We start from the raw sequence: 21,645 nt of genomic DNA on the forward strand, positions 1-21,645 counted from the left end.
TTATGGATTTTAGCTCTGGATATGCATCTAAGAAGCAAAAAATGTTTAAAATTTGGATAATTTGAGAAAAAATAAAAATTGATATTTTTTGATATATAAATACTTTAATCAATGCCACATTGGCTCCAATTATGAAAGTTTATAAAAAAAGTATGGATTTTAGCACCAAATATGGATGTTAAATTGGATCCAAGTATGAAACATGATTAAATTTTGGGTAATTTAAGAAAAATAAGAATTCATATTTTTATATACAAATGCAAAAACCATAAATAAATCATAAAGCCCTAAAATGCAAGAACATAAATCATAAATAAACCATAAATAAACCATAAATAAAAAAACCTAACTACAAGAAAAATATACCATAAAATCAAAGAAATCATAAATAAACCGTATAATTAAATGTAAAAAGCCTTAATTCAAACCCTAATCAAAGAAAATAAAAGAAAAACAACCCTAATCAAATACAAGAAAAGCCCTAATCAAAGAAAATCAAAGAAAAACACCCTAATCAAATCAAAGAAATTTCCTAATCAAATTAAATATCAATATCAACAGACCTAATTAAAGATATTGATTCAAATCCCTAATCAAAGAAAATCAAATAAAAAAAGGCCTAATCAAATCAAAGGAAAGCCCTATTTGATTCAAAGCCCTAATCAATGAAAAAATCCCTAATCAATGAAAAAATCCCTAATCAAAGCCCTCGTTAAAACCCTAATCAGAAGATGCGAAGAAGAAGGGGAAGGGAGAGAGAGGAATGAATAAGAGGAATAAAGAAGAAAAGGGGGAGAGAAACAAGAAAAGAGAGAGAGAGAGAGAGAGAGAGAGAGAGAGATCCTGCTCGATTTTTTTGAGCATCCTCGCCGTTCGGTTCTTGACGTAACAAGGGGAGGGTGGAACGATGTTTCATCGTTCCATGAATGCGCCTTTCGCGCATCTATCACATCCAACATTTGATCATCACGGCGTCCAACGAGATGCATGATCAAACACCACCTAAAATTACCCCTCGACGAACAACATCCGGGACAAGTGAAACATGCAAAAAAAAGGGCATCGCCGGTTTACTCAATGCCCTTTCTCATTTGGCCTCCCCCCTTACTCCTGACAACCTACCCCTCTTCTCCCCCTCGCATTTCTCCTCCCCTCACAATGTCGGCTCCTCTCTAGTGTTTTCCACATCTCTTCCCGGCAGCGAGTCCTCTCTCTCTCTCAAATGTTCTCATCGCCCCGTCTCTCTCCGTCTCCCTTTTTTTTCTGTTAACTAACCCTTTGAATTAAGGTATAGACAAAATGAGTGCATTTTCAGGGTTTCATTTTAGGCATTTTTGCATTCTTTTGCTTTGTTTTAAGTAGATGCATATGCATGCAAAAATGTGTTGGCTGACCCTTTTGATGTAGTGTTTGGTGAAGATAAATGGATTTTAGGGCTTTAAATTAGGGGTTTGTGTGTTTTTAATTTTTTGGCATTCTATTACGTGTATTCATGCAAAAATATGTGTGCCGATCCTTTTGATGTAGTGTTTGGTGAAGATAAATGGATTTTAGGGCTTTAAATTAGCAGCTTTTGTGTGTTTGCTAATTTTTGGCATTCTATTACGTATATGCATGCAAAAACGACCTTTTGATATAGTGTTTGGTGAAGATAAATGGATTTTAGGTCTTTAAATTGGGGGCTCTTGTGTGTTTGTTAACTTTTTTGGCATTCTATTATGTATATGCATGCAAAAATGTGTTGGCTGACCCCTTTTGATGTAGTGTTTGGTGAAGATAAATGGATTGTAGGGCTTGAAGTTAGGGGCTTTTGCATGTTTGTTATTTTCTTTGGCATTCTATTACGTATATGCATGCAAAAATGTGTTGGCTGACCCTTTTGATTCAGTGCTTGGTGAAGATAAGTGAATTTTTCGGCTTGAAGTTACGGGGTCTTGTGTGCGTGTTAATTTTTTGTTACTCTATTAAGTATATGCATGCAAAAATGTGTTGGCTGACCCTTTTGATGTAGTGTTTGGTGAAGATAAATGGAATGTAGGGCTTGAAGTTAGGGGCTTTTGTGTGTTTGTTAATTTTTTGGCATTCTATTATGTATATGCATGCAAATGTGTTGTCCAACCCTTTTTGATGTAGTGTTTGGTGAAGATAAATGGATTGTACAGCTTGAAGTTAGGGGCTTTTGTGTGTTTGTTAATTTTTTGGCATTCTATTATGTATATGCATGCAAATGTGTTGTCCAACCCTTTTTGATGTAGTGTTTGGTGAAGATAAATGGATTGTACAGCTTGAAGTTAGGGGGTTTTGTGTGTTAATTTTTCGGCATCCTGTTACATATGTGCATGCAAAAATTGTAGGGTTCGGTCAAGATAAGTTGAGCTTGTAGTGCGTTTCTGCATTTTTTTTTATTTCATTGTAGCTTGATTTTTGTGTTGCCAATTTACGTCCTTGTACATTTGATTGCACATGTTCATCAGTGACGGGAGATGATGAAGTGCAAGAAGTGCAAGAAGTGCAACCCTCCACAGACAAACTTTCATGGGAGGCATATCAAGCAGACTACTTGTTCGATTGTATGCTAGAACAAGCTCGAATACCTGGAATGAAAACAAGTGGGGGTTTGAGGGATAAAGCCATGAAGGTGGTGGAGAAGAGAATGATTGCAAAGTTTGGTCCCGAGTTTACATTAGAAAAAATAAAAAACAAGTTGAAGCGTGCTAGACCTAACATGTCTGTGTTGAATCACATGTTGAACACTAGTGGGTTTGGTTGGAATCCTGAAAAAAAAATGGTTGTTGTGGTTGATAAAGTATGGGCCGAGTATGTAAAGAAATACCCAGATAGGAAGATATATAAGAATCCAGAAAAATGGAGGTACTATGAACATGGCCTTGAAATCTTTGCGGAATCCACTACTGTAGGTGAACATACAGGTCCTCTATCTCTTCCACCACCGCCACCATCACCATCACCACCACGAGAAACAACAGGGCAGGGTCTGCAAGTGGAAGTGCTTGAGGAGAGGGCATCTTATAGTGACATCCCTTGTTATGAGACCCCAGTGAACAGTCCACCCCCCAGTGAGCCATCATCATCTGCGAGGCCAGCAGCTAGGAGAAAGCGTAAATCATTAGGTAAAAGCCAGTTTTCAGGCATGCTAGGTAGCATTTGCAATTATGTGCAGAATATCAGTGATGCATCCCAACAACCTTATTTAGTCTAGTCTTTATCTGTAATGGTAATATGCATATGCACGCTGTTGTGCACATACCATCATTGTTGTTTATTTTGTTGATAAGCTTCTCTCATCTACATGAGATTGGCCATGTTAAATCCTGTTGTACTTATTTATTTATGTTTCAGCTGAAAGATCAAGTCCCTTTAATTTTTCGGCTTCTCACTTCCTCCAGCCAAGTTGTAATACTGAAGAGTTGTCTCCTCCTCCGTACTTTTGTGTATGCATGGGGTTGTTTGCATGTATGCATGTTTGTGTGTGTATGTAAATGTACATGATGTGTGCTTGCATATCTGTTTATGAGACACATAGAGAAAGAGTAAATGTTGGATTCTTTTTTTCTTGTTTTCTTGCTGCAAAAGTTGTTCGAATGCTGACTTTTTGGATACTGTGCAGTCAATTATTGATGGTATAGTTGACAGAATTTTAATAAGCTTGGAGCTAGATAAATAGCCGGTCAGCACTTGCATTTGAAAACTCCTGAGATACGCTTTTGATAAAAGCTGGGTGTTTTGATCTATGGTCATTCAACTGATTCTCCTTTTTTGAAATTGCTTCCGCTGCCTATATCATTTGCTTTGTGACATTGAAAATTGGATGCTCTGGTCTGGTACTGCTTTGGCTTATGCTCCTGGTGGTCATACTTTGATCATGCAAGCTAGGGTAGAAAGAGGTTTCTTGGTTGCATTAGAGTTTTTTCATCCTATTGGAATCTTTGAGTTCTGAAGAATCAGTTTTGGAGTGTTGAGGAGTTGGGTCTTACCGGAAGCATGAGCTTTTTCTTCAACTCTTTTTTTTTTAACACATAAATGTTGGCTGTTAAGGGTATGTTTGGTTCGATCACATGAGATTCACTTCCTAATACACTTAAGAAAGTGAATCTCATTTGAACAGTACCTCCAAAAGCAACCAAATCCTCATAAAAAGTGAGTTTGCACAACCCAAAAGTGAGAATTAAAAAGTGAATCTCATTTGTGTGAGATGCACTTTCTCATGAGGCCTCATGAGATTTTGAAAGTAAATCTCTTTTGAACAGTATTTTTACTTTTCAAAGACAACCAAATGTACCCTAAGTGTTAACTCTATCTACACAAGTTTTGGTTGAACAAATACTTCTCTTGGTGGACGTGATCATGAAATATTTGGATTCTATTGTGGGGTGTTTATTTTACCCCACTGCATGTGAAAGAAGCCCTCTTTTGGAGGAAAGGGTGCCTCTTTCTCACCAGGGGTGAAACAAACACCCCTTTGAGAATTTGGTGGTGGGACACACCTATTAAATGGCAGATAGCCATTTTCTAGTCAAAATCAAGTCTCACCTCTCTCCCCCCGCCCTTGGGGAATAACTTTTCATCCAGTCTCCCTTTCATGGCAGAGGGCATTCCATCATGGTGCCTTGTAACAAACACCCGCTTATAGTGCTGACAGTACTTGGGGTTTCACCGATTCAGTTTGTCTGCTCAATAAATTAGCTGTAAGATCACCACCAAGTTTCTATCCTGGGGATCAATATGTTGATGGTTCTGATGAATAAGATTGCTAGCCCTCGAGCGTACAATCTGACATAGTTGGTTCAACTGGTGCTTAGTTGGATGGACCTGTAGATCTTGATACAAAATCTAACCCAGTTGGTTCTATAAAATTTCAAATTGAACTGCACCTGATTCAAGCATGTGCCATGACTCCCATCTCACAAACTGAAGCACACACACACACACAGCCTCTTGCGTCCATCTTCAAATCTAAATAGAGCCAGCCTGTTATAGGCCCATTCTGTCTGGCACCTGGTTATGTTATAAACCCGGCGCAACATAAATATGGCTGATTATGCACTCAACCTGATATAGACCCTGGCCTGGTTGACCCAATTACAGTGATCCGAATCTTTTCTTGTGGTCATAGGTTGCCAAAGTGCAAAGACCTGATATGCTAGGGTGAGATCATTTGTACTAAATATGCATTTTGGTGTGCCTGGAATTATGGGTTGTGGTTTGTATCCCAAAGTTAGAGAACCAAGTAACTCTGGTTCTGATGACCTGTATGATGGTGAAATTTATGTCTTGAACTTTGCATTGAACCTGATTTAAATCGGTGTGGTCTTGGGTCTAAAATTGAACCTAAGTACAAGTTTGATGAAGGGAAATCAAAACTGCAATTTGGTTGTCTCATTTTTGTCATCAGCCACTCTTGCTCAGGGTGACCTTCAAAAATGCATATTAAAATTCTTCATGATATATGGCTTCCTCTTTTTGTGGACAGATTTTTGTCTGTATTTCAATTTCCAGGTCATTTTTCTATTGGTTCTCCTGTGCTTATGCATGCTTCCCTTCACTTCATCAGACAGTCCTGCTTTTGTTGGTAAATGAAGATGTTAACTACTTTTTTAGTTATTTTTTCTGTCTGCATGATTATTTCCTCTTCTTTCATATGTAACTATGATCTCATCTACCTTTTCAGTTTCTGTTTAACACCTAATTTATCGGAGTTTGCTTGGGTTTCAAGCTGAATGGATACATGTGGAATATCACCACACTCACATGATTAGCTTGTGTGTGTGTGTGTGTGCACACACTCACATGATGGTTAGCTTGGTTGTTTTTTATTTTTTTATTTTGTGTGTGTGTGTGTGTGTATATATAATCACCCCTCAGACCAACATTGTCTGGGATGGGTGGAATGGTTAAAAAAAAAGGGAATCAGGGGTAATTCTGGACACTCCCTCTCATTTGTCCTCCCCCCTCATGCCCGACAGCCTACCCCTCTTCTCCCCCCTCTAATTTCTTCTCCCTGCCAGTGATGACTCCTCTGTAGCGGTGGCCACACCTCTTCTCGACAGTGAGCCCTCTCTCTCTCTCGATGTTGCTCTGACTCTCAAATGTTCTCTATCACTCTGTCTCTCTCCGTCTCCCTCTTTCTTTTCTGTTAACCGACCCTTTGAGTTAGGGTATACCCACAATGAGTAGATTTAAAGGGTTTCATTTTAGTTTTTTTTTTGGTATTTTTGCATTCTTTTGCTATGTTTTAAGTAGGTACATATATGCATGCAAAAATATGTTGGCCGACCCTTTTGATGTAGTGTTTAGGGAAGATAAATAAATTTTAGGGCTTCAAGTTAGGGGCTTTTGTGTGTTTGTTAGTTTTTGGCATTCTATTACGTGTATGCATGCAAACATGTGTGTGCTGATCCTTTTGATCTAGTGATTGGTGAAGATAAATGGATTTTAGGGCTTTAATTAGGTTTTTTTCTGTTTGTTAATATTCTGGCATTCTTTTGTGTGTTTGCTAAGTTTTTGACATTCTATTGCGTATATACATGAAAAAATGTGTTGGCTGACCCTTTTGACATAGTGTGGTGAAGATAAATGGATTTTAGGGCTTTAAATTACGGGATTTTTTGTACTTGTTATTTTTTTTGGCATTCTATTACATATATGCATGCAAAAATGTGTTGGCTGACCCTTTTGATGTGGTGTTTGGTGAAGATAAATGGATTGTAGGGCTTGAAGTTAGGGACCTTTGTGTCTGTTAATTTTTTGGCATTCTATTACTTATATGCGTACAAAAATGTGTTGGCCGACCCTTTTGATGTAATGTTTGGTGAAGATAAATGGATTATAGGGCTTGAAGGGGCTTTTCTGTGTTTGTTAATGTTTTGGCATTCTATTACATATATGCATGCTAAAATATGTTGGCCAACCCTTTCGATGTAGTGTTTGGTGGAGAGAAATGGATTGTAGGGCTTGAAGTAGGGGGCTTTTGTGTATTTGTTAATTTTTTCGCATTCTATTACTTATATGCATGCAAAGTGTGTTGGCCTGCCCTTTTGATGTAATGTTTGGTGAAGATAAATGGATTGTAGGGTCTTTTGTGTGTTAAAATTTTGGCATTCAATTCAATACGTGGGTGGAAACATATACGGTTTGTTCAAGATATGTGGAGCTTGTAGCACTATTCTGCATTTCTTAATTGCTTTGTAGCTTGATTCCTGTGTGTTGTCAATGTGTCATTGTATATTTGAATGCACATGTTCATCAGTGATGGGAGATGATGAAGTGCAACCCTCCACTGACAAACTTTCATGGGAGGCATATCAAGCAGACTACTTGTTGGATTGCATGCTAGAACAAGCTCGATTACCTGGAACTAAAACAAGTGGAGGTTTGAAGGATAAAGCCATGAAGGTGGTGGAGAAGAGAATGCTCGAAAAGTTTGGTCCCGAGTTTACGTTAGACAAAATAAAAAATAAGTTGAAGCGTGCTAGACCTAACATGTCTGTGTTGAATCACATGTTGAACACTAGTGGGTTTGGATGGAATGCTGAAAAAAAAATGGTTGTCGTGGATGATAAAGTATGGGCCGAGTATGTAAAGAAATACCCAGATAGGAAGAGATATAAGAATCCAGAAAAATGGAGGTACTATGAACATGGCCTTGAAATCTTTGGGGAATCCACTACTGTAGGTGAATACACGGGTCCTCTATCTCATCAACCACCACTACCACCACCACCACCACCACCACCACCACCACCACCACGAGAAACAACGGGGCATGGTGTCCAAGTGGAAGGGCTTGAGGAGAGGGCATCATATAGTTACATCCCTTGCAATGAGACCCCACTGAACAGTCCACCCCGCAGTGAGCCATCATCATCTGCGAGGCCAACAACTAGGAGGAAGCGTAAATCATTAGGTAAAAGCCAGTTTTCAGACATGCTAGGCAGCATTTGCAATTATGTGCAGAATATCAGCGATGCTTCACCATACAACCTGATAACTAAATGCAACACTCTCCTAAAAGAAATGGTGGAGAATGGACAGATTGATGCAAAATTGCGCATGAAGGCATTGGATTTATTGACAGTCCCCAGTAATGCGACTGTATTCTTATGCTTAGAGCCAGATTTGAGGGTCGAGTGGTTGGACAACAAACTCACACCCAGAGTTTAGGTATGCATCTCTCTTAATCCTTTACACATTATTGTTTGTTGAATGCTATCATTATGTTGATTGATGATTGTTATCATTATGTGCTTCAATTGTGGATGTATGAATGTAGGTAAAATATCTATCATATAATAGGCATATGTAGCTGATGACATGTATGTTTATCTTACTATATGATATCCAATTTTCATAATTTGTGGCATGTTTTTTCACGTTATGGTATGATTATGTTTGTTACCTATTTGTGTATGCAGAAGTGCAATTACAATTGTTTCGACCTCTTTTATATGGAACAAGAAACAGACTTAACATTATGCAACACTATATGCGGTAGAGGATTATTGCATGATGCTCATTATGTAGGGGTTGAAGAACATTGCAAATTTTCTCTTAACTGTGGGTCATAATAAGCGAAATCGAGCACTGCAATATGTAATCCAATGCTCGGGCCAAACAATTAGCAATATTTCAGTTTGGTGCTCCAAGGAATTTGTAGCATTGGTCACCATTACTAGGCAGACATAGTGATGATACCTTGACAAAAATTAGGAGAGAACCGAGATTGTGCTCATATTTCAAGGTAATCATGCAACTTCATCACTTGTATGAGAAAGTGTCTTCAAAACACACACACACACACACACACATATATATATATATATATATATAAACTTATATTGATATTGTTTATATAGATTTTGTTTGTAGGCTATGAGGGCTTGTTTGATGTCTTGTTCAGGATTGGACGGAATGAATGAACAAAATGGACAAAACACAAGTTCTGTAACAACTGTACCAACTCCAACCTTTGTTTCGACCGTACAGGAAAGCTGAGTTCCAAATGTCCGTTGTTTGATTATGATGTGTGGACAACTTCGACAGACATAGATAATTGGTTAGATTATTTCGTTTTGTATCGTACTACCCGATCCACCCACCATTATCCATGTTTTATCAAGTTTATTATGGATTTTAACCTTGGATATGGATCTCGAATTAGATCCAAATACGAAAAAAATAAAACTTATGTAAAACAAATACGCAAACCATATTTTTGATATATAAATGTTATAAATTTTCTCGAATTGGATCCAAATACCAAAATAATATAAAACTTATGTAAAACAAATATGCAACCTTTTTTCGATATCCCAACATTATAATTGATATCATATTGGATCCAATTATGAATATATATCTAAAATCACAGATTTTTGCTCCGAATATGGAACTCGAATTGGATCCAAATCACAAGACAATATGAAACTTATGTTAAAAAATACGCAACCATTCAAAAATCAATCTGTTCATACATTCATTCAAAAAATGAACCTGCTCATAAATAAATTCATTATATTCATTAAAAAATCAACTTGTTTATACATACATTCATTCCATTCATTAAAAAATAATCTGCTCATGCATACATTCTTTCCATTCATTCAAAAATCAATCAACATGCTCATTTATACATTCATTCTATTTATTCAAAAATCAACCTATTCATGCATACATTCATTCCATTAAAAAATGAACCTGCTCATACATTCATTCTATTCATTAAAAAATGATCCTGCTCATAAATAAATTCAGTCTATTCATTCAAAATTCAACCTGTTCATACATTCATTCAAAAATCAACCTGCTCATACATACATTAATTCAATTCATTCAAAAATTAACTTGTTCATACATACATTCATTCTATTCATTCAAAAATCAACCTTCTCATACAAACATTTATTTCATTCATTAAAAAAATGAACCTGTTCATAAATAAATTCAGTCTATTCATTCAAAATTCAACGTGTTCATACATACATTGATTCCATTCATTGAAAAATGAACATGCTCATAAATACATTTATTCAAAAATCAACCTGAACATACATACATTCATTCAATTCATTCAAAAATCAACCTGTTCATACATACATTCATTCCATTCATTCCATTCATTCCATTCATTCCATTCATTTAAAAATCAACCTGCTCATACATACATTCATCCATTCATTAAAAAACAACCTACTCATAAATACATTCATTTCATTCATTAAAAAATCAACCTGCTCATAAATACATTCATTCCATTCATTCAAAAATCAACATGCTCATAAATACATTCATTCCATTCATTCAAAAATCAACATGCTCATAAATACATGCATTCCATTTATTAAAAAATCAACCCGCAAGAAAATATCATTCATTCATTCATGTCATTCAATCCAAAATAAACTTGTAAATACATGTACTCCTGCAAGAGAGTATCATATTATACGTAAATCCAAAATGTTATTAATGAAGCAATACAACAATAGTATGTAAGAGAGTATAATAGTATGTCAACCATCCACTCAAGCCCCAAAAAAGTGTACATTCCTCCGTCAGGAAAATAGATCAAGATACTAAAAAAAAGTAAAAAACCCAAGAAGAGTAACATAACAACAAAAAATGCGGAGTCCTCTTGAACATCATTTGGTTACTCCTTGGTGCACTTCTCGCTGTTGCACCCACCTTGTCTTCGCCTTGTACTCCTGCAACTGGCTAGTAACTTCTTCAAAGCTGGTGAATGATCTGTACACTGACCCACTATATCTGAGAACCTGTGGTTAGGATGTCTCTCAAGAGTCGTAGATGCCTCTTAGCCCTCTCCTCGAATACAATGTAATATCTACGATGAGGCATCATCATCTCAACTCTTCAAGACCGATAATAAATTAAAGATATGATGTTATCAATCAAGTACACATAAAACACTTTTGCTAATCATGCAATTGCAATTATGAAACTTATGTAATAATTAATAAAGTTATCAAATATACTTACTGTGTGACCAATCATTCTACATTTGAGTTATTGTGTCTCTTAGATCCTTGTTGCTACCACCATAGTGACAAATATCGCGGGATTTATGAAAATCTCGCGATAATATTGTGAGACATTGCCTGAAAGTTTAAAACGACAATTTCTCGCGAGATTTATGAAAAAAACATAAATACCGTGATTTAAATGTGATATTTACGTTTTAAACGACTATTTATCGTATACTTTTATTAATATTTTCTTATAATTTTTTTTTATGTTTTTAAATTTATTTTTTTATTGCCAAGATTTTGCCGAAAAAATGCGAGATTTATGATTTTTTTTCAATTTCTCACGAGTTTTTGAAAAACAAGATTTTGCCAATAAAAACGTTTGTCACTATCGCTACCACAATTAACTAGTGTGAAATTTTTCTCCTCAAATTCAGGTTCAAGTATGATATCATTATCATTATCAAATGTGAATTGTTCGGCATCTAAGTTATTTTCTAATAGAAAATTATGTATTATGCATGCCACATGAACAATTTTAACCAGAGTGAGAAATGAACAATTTTAAATTTGGGAACCGTGCTTTTAGCAAGCCAAAAACACGTTCTACTGTTGTTTGCAATGAGGAGTATCTATGGTTGTATAACTCTTGTGGTTTCTCGATTGGTTTTGCACCATATGCATTAAATTTTGACAAGTGATAAATATATCCTTTGTGTGGAATAAAAAACCCAATAATATTTGGGTATTAAGAATCTTCCAGATAATATTTGCCTACATACAAATATTTGGTTTATCATGTATTAAAAAATTCTTAATCAATGTAATTTATGCACATATTCTGTATTTACTTACCTTTGGGTATTATTAGAGGCTGGTCAAGATCATCAATTGCACTGTACAACACTTTTGCATCAGTTGCGCTTCCTTTCCACCCAGCAAACACATTGTGAAATCGCATGTCAAACCCCACCACAACAAGGACATTTTGTGACCCTTTTCTATTTCGAAACTTCATTTGTTCTCCCTTGATACGTTTATTGGAATATGTGTTTCATCCATAGCCCCCAAGCTATGTCACACGGACTCGGCTAGAGGGTCGACACATTCGCGTCGACACGCCCCGACACGGGTGCAGCTTCAGACACGGGGCAAACTTGGTCAATGAGTGTCGGACTCGGTCAACACACTTGGGTTGAGCCCGTCCACTTTATAGACTCGGTCAACGCACCTGGGAGAGGGGAGGGAGGAGGTCGGCGACCTTCTGCCGCCGTCTTCTAGTTTATATTTTATCTTGTATACCCATCTCGACCCAACTACATTCCTATCTAGTGGTCTAGGCACAATTTCCCAGGTACCACATTCATGTAAAGCTTCCATCTCTTCATTCATTGCTTCGATCCATCTTCTAGAGTTGGCAGCTTGATAAAAAGTGAGGGGCTCATCCTCTTTATTTATGGATGTTAGGAACAATTGAAAATCCAATGAAATTTTTTTATAACTAGCCCACCTGTCAAGCGGATGTCGGGCCCGCGTGGATCTTCTGATGTTGTCCAACATATGTGGAGCAGAAGTAGAAGGACCAGAATCATTATCACAAGAAGAGGATGAAGGCTCTTGCTCCTTTTCTCGCCGTGTGTATACAATACCTTTATACTTTACGGGCTCCAAGTTTTGTGTGGTAACCTCTTCTGTTTGGGATATATTTGATGACTCCTGGCATATTTCCTTCTGGCTGCAATATGCAGGACAATCTTCTCTAGCATTAGAGAAGAGTTCTGAATTTAACCATGGATCGTACACCTCAACACTTGGACCTGAACTAGCAATATGGGAACTTGGATCAACGGGCTGATTGTCAAAGTTCATCTCGTCAAAAACGACATTCCTCGATATTTTGACGCGTTTGCTCAATGAATCATAACACCTATACCCCTTATAGTCTTCAACATATCACACGAACCTGCATTTCAATGCTTTGTCCTGAAACTTATTTCTCAATGAGTTGTCAACGTGAACATAGCAAACACATCCAAACACACGTAATTCATGGTAGTCAGGATGTATTCCAAATAAAGAGAAGAAAGGAGACTTATTTTCTAAAATGGTCATGGGCAATCGATTTATCACATGAACTGTGGAGTGAAAAGCTTTTGTCCATAGAGTGATAGGTAAATTAGTCCCGTGCATCATGCTCATTGCACTCTCAACAATATGTCGATGCTTTCTCTTTGCAATTCCATTCTGTTGAGGTGTATGTGGGCAAGACACTCTTCTCTTTATCCCATTATGTTGAAGGAAACTAACAAAATCACTGGAAGAGAATTCCCTCCTCCATCGCATTAGAAATTGAGTATATTGGTAGAGAAATGATTTTTGATCAAGGAATGAAAATTTTGGAACAATCCAAAAACTTCTGATTTATGTTTCATGAAGAATATCCAAGTATAGCGGGAATAACTATCAATGAAAATGAGATAATATTTGCTACCAGAAACAGAAGCAAATGGGGCAGGGCCCCAAACATCAGAACATATGGTCTCAAAAGGCCTTGAAGCTCTCTTATTAATTAAATTGAAATACAAAACATGACTCTTACATAAATGACAACTAAGACATTTTATTTCACTGGCTTCTGAACCCATACTGGACTTAGGAATGAAATTATTCGAGACAAGTTTTTCAATAAAATGACGACCACACTGACCCAAACGACTATGCCAAAGAGTTGACTTATTACATTCAGATATGGCAAACACATATTTGGAAGAAAAAAAAGACGAATATTGAGGCTTTAAGGATGAATCAACAGAATGAACAACGAAGGAAGGATTTTCTTGGAAGATGTACATGTTGCCTCGTCTTTTTCCTTCAGCGAATGTCTCCCTCGTGCGAAGATCCTTGACATAAACAGAAGAGAGAGTAAATTCAACTGAGGCATTAACATCATCAACAAGTTTTGAGACAGAAACAATGTTCTTTTGGATATTAGGAGCATGAATAACATTTGAAAGATTAAGAGAAGACTTGGACATGGGTATAATGGCATTTCCAATATGCGAGATGGAGTGATGAGAACCATCTCCTGTGACTATGCTACTCTTACCAACATAAGGGTTAAGATTTAAGAGTTTACCCGCATCACCTGAGACGTGTGTCGCTGCTCCGGAATCGACGTACCAAATGCCTTTATCATTTTGTTTCATATTTAAGCCTGCTAAGGCTGCCAATAACAACTCTTTTACTTCTCCATCCTTCTTAGCCTCTGTTTGTGGAGTTTTTCCATTATTTTGAGGATTGAACCAACAATTTGCCTTAATATGTCCTTTCTTATTGCATAGGAAGCAGGTAGGAATAGGCCTTTGTCCTTGTATATTGGGCGTTGGAAGGATACCACGACCACTAAAGACATTTCTCCCTTGTCCTCCCTTTCCTCGAACAGAATTTCCTCCTCTGCCTCTGCCATAAGTCAGTCCCGTGGCCAGCACATCTTGAGTTCCTGAATGAACATGGGTGTCCTCAGAGAACCCTTTTAGGGTCATTTCATACTGTAGTAGTTTTGCACGAAGATCTTCAATTTTTGGAAGTTCCGGGAGACACAACAAGGATGTCACCAGAACATGATAGTCCGACCCTAATCCACTCAAGGTCTGCTGCACTTTGTCTTTATCACTGACGAGACATCCCACAATAGCCAACTGATCTGTAATGCCTTTCATTTTATTCAGGTACTCCATAATAGACATCGAATCTTTCTTCAACATTTGAAATTCTCGCTTGAGAAACACAATTCTTGCTTTAGAGATCTGTGAATATGTCTGAACTAACTTGTCCCACAACTCTTTGGCTGAACAATCATCGGGAATGGCAACAAGAACTTCCTGTGAGAGTGTTGATGTGATGTATGCCACTAATGCTTGATCCCTTTTCATCCAAGCGACATAATCTGGATTTTTGAGAAGAACGATGGATTGTGCCCCTTTATCGTCTGTCTTTTTTTGCGAGGTGAATTCTGGAGGGATTGAGACTGATCCATCCAGATGACCAGAGAGATCCTGGCTCCTTATAAAAGGAACAATCTGCCTTTTCCAAGTCAAGAAGTTGGAATTATTCAGCTTTTCAGAGACCAATTGGCTAAGGAAGTTGGAGGAAAGGCCTGACTGTGGGAAGGTTGAGTCCATTGGTAAAGAAAATGAAAAGAACAGTCTGAATCAAACAAAATTCAGTCACCCGAGTATCCTGCCCCCCCCCCCCCTTTTTTTTTAAAACAGACTTATTATACTCGGGTATGACCAGATAGGTAACTGATTAAACAGTTTTCGAGACACGACATGAAAATCGCACAGAGGAATATGAAAAAGTGAAACAGAATATTGCAAACTGTGGCAGCACAATATTGATCTTTAAATGTATAGTATCCAGACTTAAAGCATTTCAATAATGAATATCAAAACGTGGAAGTGGTTTCAGATCTGATAAACATGAAATAGGACAATTAATAATTCAAAAAAAAGAAAGAAACACCACAAGCATTAATCTTAACGATTGAATATGCAGATTTAAGTGAACACCTCTGGGATCAGTTAACTGATTATAGGACAATCAGTTCTGAAGAAGATAATCACACATCGACAGAACAGAAAGGAAGATAAGAGAACGCACGCTGAGAGGTTTACCAGATTTGAAAAGGAGAAGAAAACATACCCAGAGGTCGGGTTACCAGATTTGAAAAGGAGGAGACGTACCCAGAGGTCGGGTTACCAGATCTGAAAGGAAGTCGGGTTCTTACCAGGGCCGAAGTAGAATAGGGAGGAAAGGAAGAAGATGCACACAGAGTTCACGCAGAGTTGGATAGGGGCAATCTTTCTGGAAAGCAATCTCAGGCCCAACATTCAACGCTGCTCTGATACCATGTTGGAAAGTGAAGACCTCTGCATTCACCTGTGCAGGAAAGAGAAAACGAGAAGAAGAGGCTGCAAAACACGTCAATCGATTCCAGCATGTTTTTCATTCTATTAGAGGTTTAATATATAACTAATACATAACCTTTTTAGGGTACTAAAATACCCTCTAATAATATACATATTTACAACAGACATTCATCACATTGGATCTGGATCCGATCCATTACAGAAATCGGGTCCAGACCCGACTTAGATTAGAGAACCAAAAAAGACTTCTTTTCAAGAGGGTCGTTGGAGACAGGCTCGTTGGGAGGCGTCACTCATCTTAGGGACCATCGTAGGGGAGCTCCTTGGTCGGGGGTAAGAGAGGCGAGAGAGAGAGCGGAGTTCCGGGGTCAAGGGTGAGGCAGCGAGACTTTGAACAAAGTGTTGGGGGGTAACTCCCCCCGATTTTCTTTTTTGCTTTTTTGTTCCTCCCGTCCCTGTTACTTTCGTAATAAGGGGTTGGGGGTGGAATGGTGAATATACGTTCTTGAGACGCGGCGGCGGACATGCATTGTGTGGGTCCGCCGCTTCCTTTGTTTGATGGCAGCAGCATCCCGCGCGATGCCCGGGATGTTCCATCAAACAAGCCCTGATGTTACACATTCCTGCACATGTACCAAGAGATGTGTAAGCGTGGTTTTGCAATAGTAAAGGGTGGTTCTCACAAAATGTCTTTGTAGTTGGGTTTGATATGAGGTTTCACTATGTGCTTGCTGGTTGAGAAGGAAGCACAACTACTTCAAAGGTGTTGTATAGTGTACTTGACGATCTTGATCAACCTTTATTGATTTCTTTACCACCTTGATTACAAATTCCAATGTTCTTAAGTTTAACTTTGAATCCTTTGGTTTATTGTGTAAATGCTTCAATTTTATTTGCAGCTTGAATGTTTTGTTGTGGCAGTGGAAGATGCTGGTTTCAGGTTTGTAAGCGATGATGAGGTGAAACATAAAACAGTTCTTCCTACTGTTGTCAAGTGATCTCAGCATGCCTGCGCTTACTGTTTTGTATGGAAATGATGTGGCTGCTACATGGAAGCAACTCACAGGTTTAGGACGTGCCAGAGATATGTCAGAAAGTTTGAAATAGGCCACAGCCTCTGATCGTTCTATGCAGAAACCGTGCCATGCTCTTGATGCATCTTCTGTTGGCCATTTGTGGTCCATGGGCTGGTGACTCAAGAAGGTTCTTCATGTGGGTTATGCTGCAGCTGTTTGGTACAGACTTTCCTATCTGCACCGAAGCATGCTCTCCTTGACAGATTCAACCGTGCAAAGGAGTGGATCTGAATCAAATTTTTGGTGGTTCAGACTTGGTTTGTTAAGAAATATCAAGTTCAAGCTCGAGTTCCAGCTTACCTTGAGCTTAGCCTACCAAGTTTGGCTTGTTTTTGCTTCTGATCTTTGTATCGTACAAGCTTAATTTCGAACTTGACTTCTTGATTATTATTTCATTAAAAAAAACTTCTTGATTATTATTAACATCACTATTTTTATCATTACCATGAGTTGTTTGTGGACTCGACTCGACTCTCATGGTGTTTTTTTATGCAGGAAAAGGTTGTATACCTATATTTGATATCAAACAATAATGAAATTGTATTTTGGCATTTTGTTAGAACTGAAAATAAAAGAATGAAGATGTCGTAGCTAATTTTTAACTAAAACAAATATAAGTTTTATCTGCCAAGGGTACACGCTCAGGTATAGTGCTTATCAGATCTATGAAACGAAATACAAATGAAAAATAAGGAATAATGTTTGGAGGAGAAAGCTGGAGATGTCTATCGGGAGAGGTAAGCACAGAAGGGGGGCGGTGTTAAAAGCTGAAGCAACCATTTGCTGAAGGATGACTGGCTGAGCACATAAATCTTATCAGAGTATGGTTTGGGTGGTGTGTTTGCTTCAGTCACATGTGCCATGAGCAATCGTAGTCGAGAATCCAAAAGCTGTAATTGTTGGTCGCATGGTCAGTTTAGAGACCTACTTGATAGGATTCTAGGGAGAATCATTCTCAAGTGAGTTACAAGTGATACATTTTTCTCGTGTTTCACTGACTTGCATTTTTCTCAAGTTTCACTAAGCACGAGTAAGTTGTGGTTGTAATTTGCAGAGGCAGGAATCAAGTGGTTTCATGGCGTCCAATTTATCTGATCTGGTTCTTGTCAGACCTTGTTCATCTGTGACCTGGTTGCTTTGCCCATCTTGCATCTATGTTACAAACATTTGTAAAGCCAAGAAATTTGGCTGTTTATAACATTTTCTTCTCCTGGTTTGAATTTTAAGTTATTCTTCAAACTGATGGGTGAAATGCTCCACCAAGTGTGTCGTGTGAGGTATCTTGTTCAAGGAGTTTGCTCATAGGCCTCTCTCTCTCTCTCTCCGTTCATTTCATTAACGGGTCATCTCATTTTGTTTGTTGCCTGTTGTGAATGGCTTTAATATGCACCAAATGCTTTTAAGGAGAATGTGAAAAAGGCCCATGAGGGCTCTGCTCATTTGGCTAGGTGGTGTGGTTTGTGAAATCACCAAGTTAAAGAGACATCACGAGTTCAAAACGTGCAATGCATTTCTCTCGCAGCAAGGCCAAAGTGGGCGTACTGAGTGGATATTGGGTTTTACGCTAACTGATGCTGCAAAAAAGGTCTGAGTCAACTGACTGTAAGCTGGCGACTAGGTGATCATGAGGTGGTTTCCCTGTTCCTCATTAAAAAAAAGATTGTATTCTTTTACAAAGAAAAACCGCCCATAGAATCAGACTCCGCCTTACTTATGATCATTGTTCAGTCACCTTAAAACTTCCGTTGGCTTACCCCTTGCCCCCAGGGAGTTGCCGCGCTTCTGCTTGTGCAAAGGGTGACACCATGGGATTTGAATCTAAACCATCTGCCTAGCAGCCTAAGTCCCATCCCACTATGCCTAACCCCTTTAGGGCAACTGATTGTGAGCTGGAAATCAGAAAATCAGTGTTTTTCTTTTCACCTATCCAAACGAGAGAGAGAGAGAGAGAGAGAGAGAGAGAGAGAGAGAGAGAGAGAGAGAGAGAGAGAGAGAGAGAGAGAGGGCAAGCCTTTCCTATGAGTATTCCGATTCACCCTTAGCATTCTCACTTTAGCCCCAACTGTGGTTTTAATTGCACCCCAGTGAAAAAGAAGACTACAGTTGGGCTAGTGTTAGGACCCCCTATCCCTACGCATTTAAAAATGGATTGGTTATAAGGAAGTTTATTACACCCACGTATATAGACTTCAACTATTAATTTGAACAGGAAACTTAACCAACAAATAAAACTCTTAAATCACATTTTTTTTTGCATTAAAAGAAAACCAAAAACCTAGAGTAAACTTCTTAATTTACCAAACTACTCAAAACCACAAACTATTAAAGAAATAAATAACACTTTAAAAATAAATTTCGGCCCTAGAAAAAATAACAATCGAAGGTTTTAAATGGCATAATGTCCTTCAAATCCTTTAGCACCTCATAATGTCCTAATATGCTTTTCAATGCATCTTGATCCAATATCCGCATCAAGAAATACAACTTTTTCAAACTTGTTTCTTGATTTGACCACCAACTTTGTCTTGACTTTCCATGAAGGGTATGGCCACTTGTTCTACACTATAAACTTTGCTTGCCCATTTAGACAAGACACCGAAGTAGAAGGATATCTAATATCAAGAGTGTATTTCACTTTATCAATTCTCTAAAAGTTGGGATAAAATAAAAAGGTGAGAGAATAAGGAGAATGTAGGGATATTATTGGGGATTGCAATGTTACATTACTGTCCAAAATCTCTATTTCTCTCTCTCTCTCTCTCGTCAGGGTCTACAGATGAATTAAGCATAAAAGCAAAATTACCATGGGAATATAAATATAATTGTCATTATAGTTTATTAGAGTTATTTGTAGCAAATCTTGATTTTTTTTATCCCTCATGTCAGGAAATGGTGAAAAATTAAAAAGTGGTTATGTATCAACTTTTGTTAATAAAACCATTAGGTCAACACCAATACTAAACTCTATATGCATTATGAGAGTTGCATTGCAGAGTGCATGGATCATCATACCCCCAAAAAGTTAGGTCACTTGTTAGGACCCTTCAAAAATCATAGTTGCAAGTGTTTTTTGTTTCATCTGAACCAATAAAAATATGTCATTATTTACCAAACATCTTTTGGATCGAATTGATTTAATGGAAAAACTTGAATATATTATTAAGTTTAGGTGCGATCTCAGCTGTTGTTTTTTTCTTTTCCTAAAAATACATATGAGGCTGAAAGTTGCCTAATTTAATACATGTTTTCAGCTGAATAAACTATGATTAACACATTTACTGACTTATATCAAGCGAAAAACACCTGCAAATATGAGTTTGAAAGTTTTCTAATAAAAACTCCCCATTAATAATAGACCATTTTGATGACCCCATATCTACATAAAAAAATAACTATTCTTCGAGTTTTGCACATGATAATTCGAGATGTACTCATTAAGTTTTGTAATTCATTCTAATATTTTCTTATCATTACACAAAATCCATTCTCTTGCCCTCAATGGTAAATTCATAGTCTGCATAATCCATATTACACTTCCAAACTGTGATAGACTTATTTTTCTTCTCTTATGTAATTAATGTTGCTTGGAAAACCTAAAGACGGTACTAGAATTTTTATATCCACTCTTTATCCGTATATCGATACTCTCTCTCTCTCTCTCTCTCGATTTGACCTCACCCAACAACTGTCAGAATTTTTATGTCGGTTGGACTCATCTTTCTTGTATTAAAAAGGATGATGACATGATATAGGCATTGTCCCACAACTGGGTGATTCTTGTCCATACTTGACAAATATTACTGCTAGAGATAAAGATAGATCTTGAGTTCTCCAGCTAAATTAAATTGAGTGGATGCTAGTTGGTGATCAGAAATCAGAAATCGGTCATTCTGCATCCATGTCATTTTTAGATCAGGTCAATGTGGTTGGATATTTCTCTATTTACTTTTATTGACAGATCTTATGAAGGTTGGCTTGTGCATTTTCTACTTGGCATCTTGCTTCTTTTGTTATTTTCCTGCTTTTGGCAGATAACTAATCGCCCATGTCAATAATTGGTCCTTACATAAAGTTTTGGATCCAAAAAGAGAGAAATGATAATATAAAGATGGGTAATTTTCACATAGGCAGCTAATGTATAGTGAATTTAATTACTTTTAATCACTTCAGTGATATATATAGGGATGGGCAATGGGACGGGTGTAGGTCATACATAGGCCTGGCCCAGGTCAGCCCAGTGGGCTACCGGGCCAACCCGATGAGCCTGAGCTACGTAATTAATTTTTTAGTAGCTGGTTGCATAGTAACTTGATAACTATTACAATTTACCTCATTAGTTGCATTGATTATATGAGAAATATAAAGATAATTAGATGCGTGCATTAATCTTTCATTTAATTCATTACTTTTGGTATTATAAGAATTAATTTATGTACTTTATTCAAAATTAACCAAGAAATGCGTTTGGGTCGGACTGGACTGACCAGTTGAATATTGGTCCATTGAGCAAATGGGCTATTCTTCAAACCCTAGCCTATTAAGAACCGAGCCAAAACCTGGGCCATTAATAAATGGGCCGGGCCACACTTAAAACTCGATGGGCCGAGCTCTTAACGGGCTTGGGCTGGCCCAATGCCCATA

General features: G+C 37.6%; 1 protein-coding gene across 2 annotated transcripts in view; it reads left to right on the forward strand.

The window, feature by feature from the left end:
* LOC149841964 (uncharacterized) overlaps positions 1-17,427 on the forward strand; it is a 31,366-nt gene extending 13,939 nt beyond the window's left edge. The window contains exons 4-6 of one of the 2 annotated variants that reach the window (XM_089998807.1): positions 2,475-3,131; positions 7,268-8,181; positions 16,828-17,427. In XM_089998807.1, coding sequence (XP_089854933.1) covers positions 2,475-3,131; positions 7,268-8,181 — 1,571 coding nt within the window. In that variant the 3' untranslated portion in view covers positions 16,828-17,427. The remainder of the gene's footprint in view (positions 1-2,474; positions 3,132-7,267; positions 8,182-16,827) is intronic. The other variant, XM_089998806.1, reaches the window with a different exon arrangement.
* Positions 17,428-21,645: the final 4,218 nt, after the last annotated feature.

This window comes from Nuphar pumila, chromosome 3, assembly GCF_984573655.1.
Source record: "Nuphar pumila chromosome 3, dmNupPumi1.hap1.1, whole genome shotgun sequence".
Lineage (NCBI taxonomy): Eukaryota > Viridiplantae > Streptophyta > Magnoliopsida > Nymphaeales > Nymphaeaceae > Nuphar > Nuphar pumila.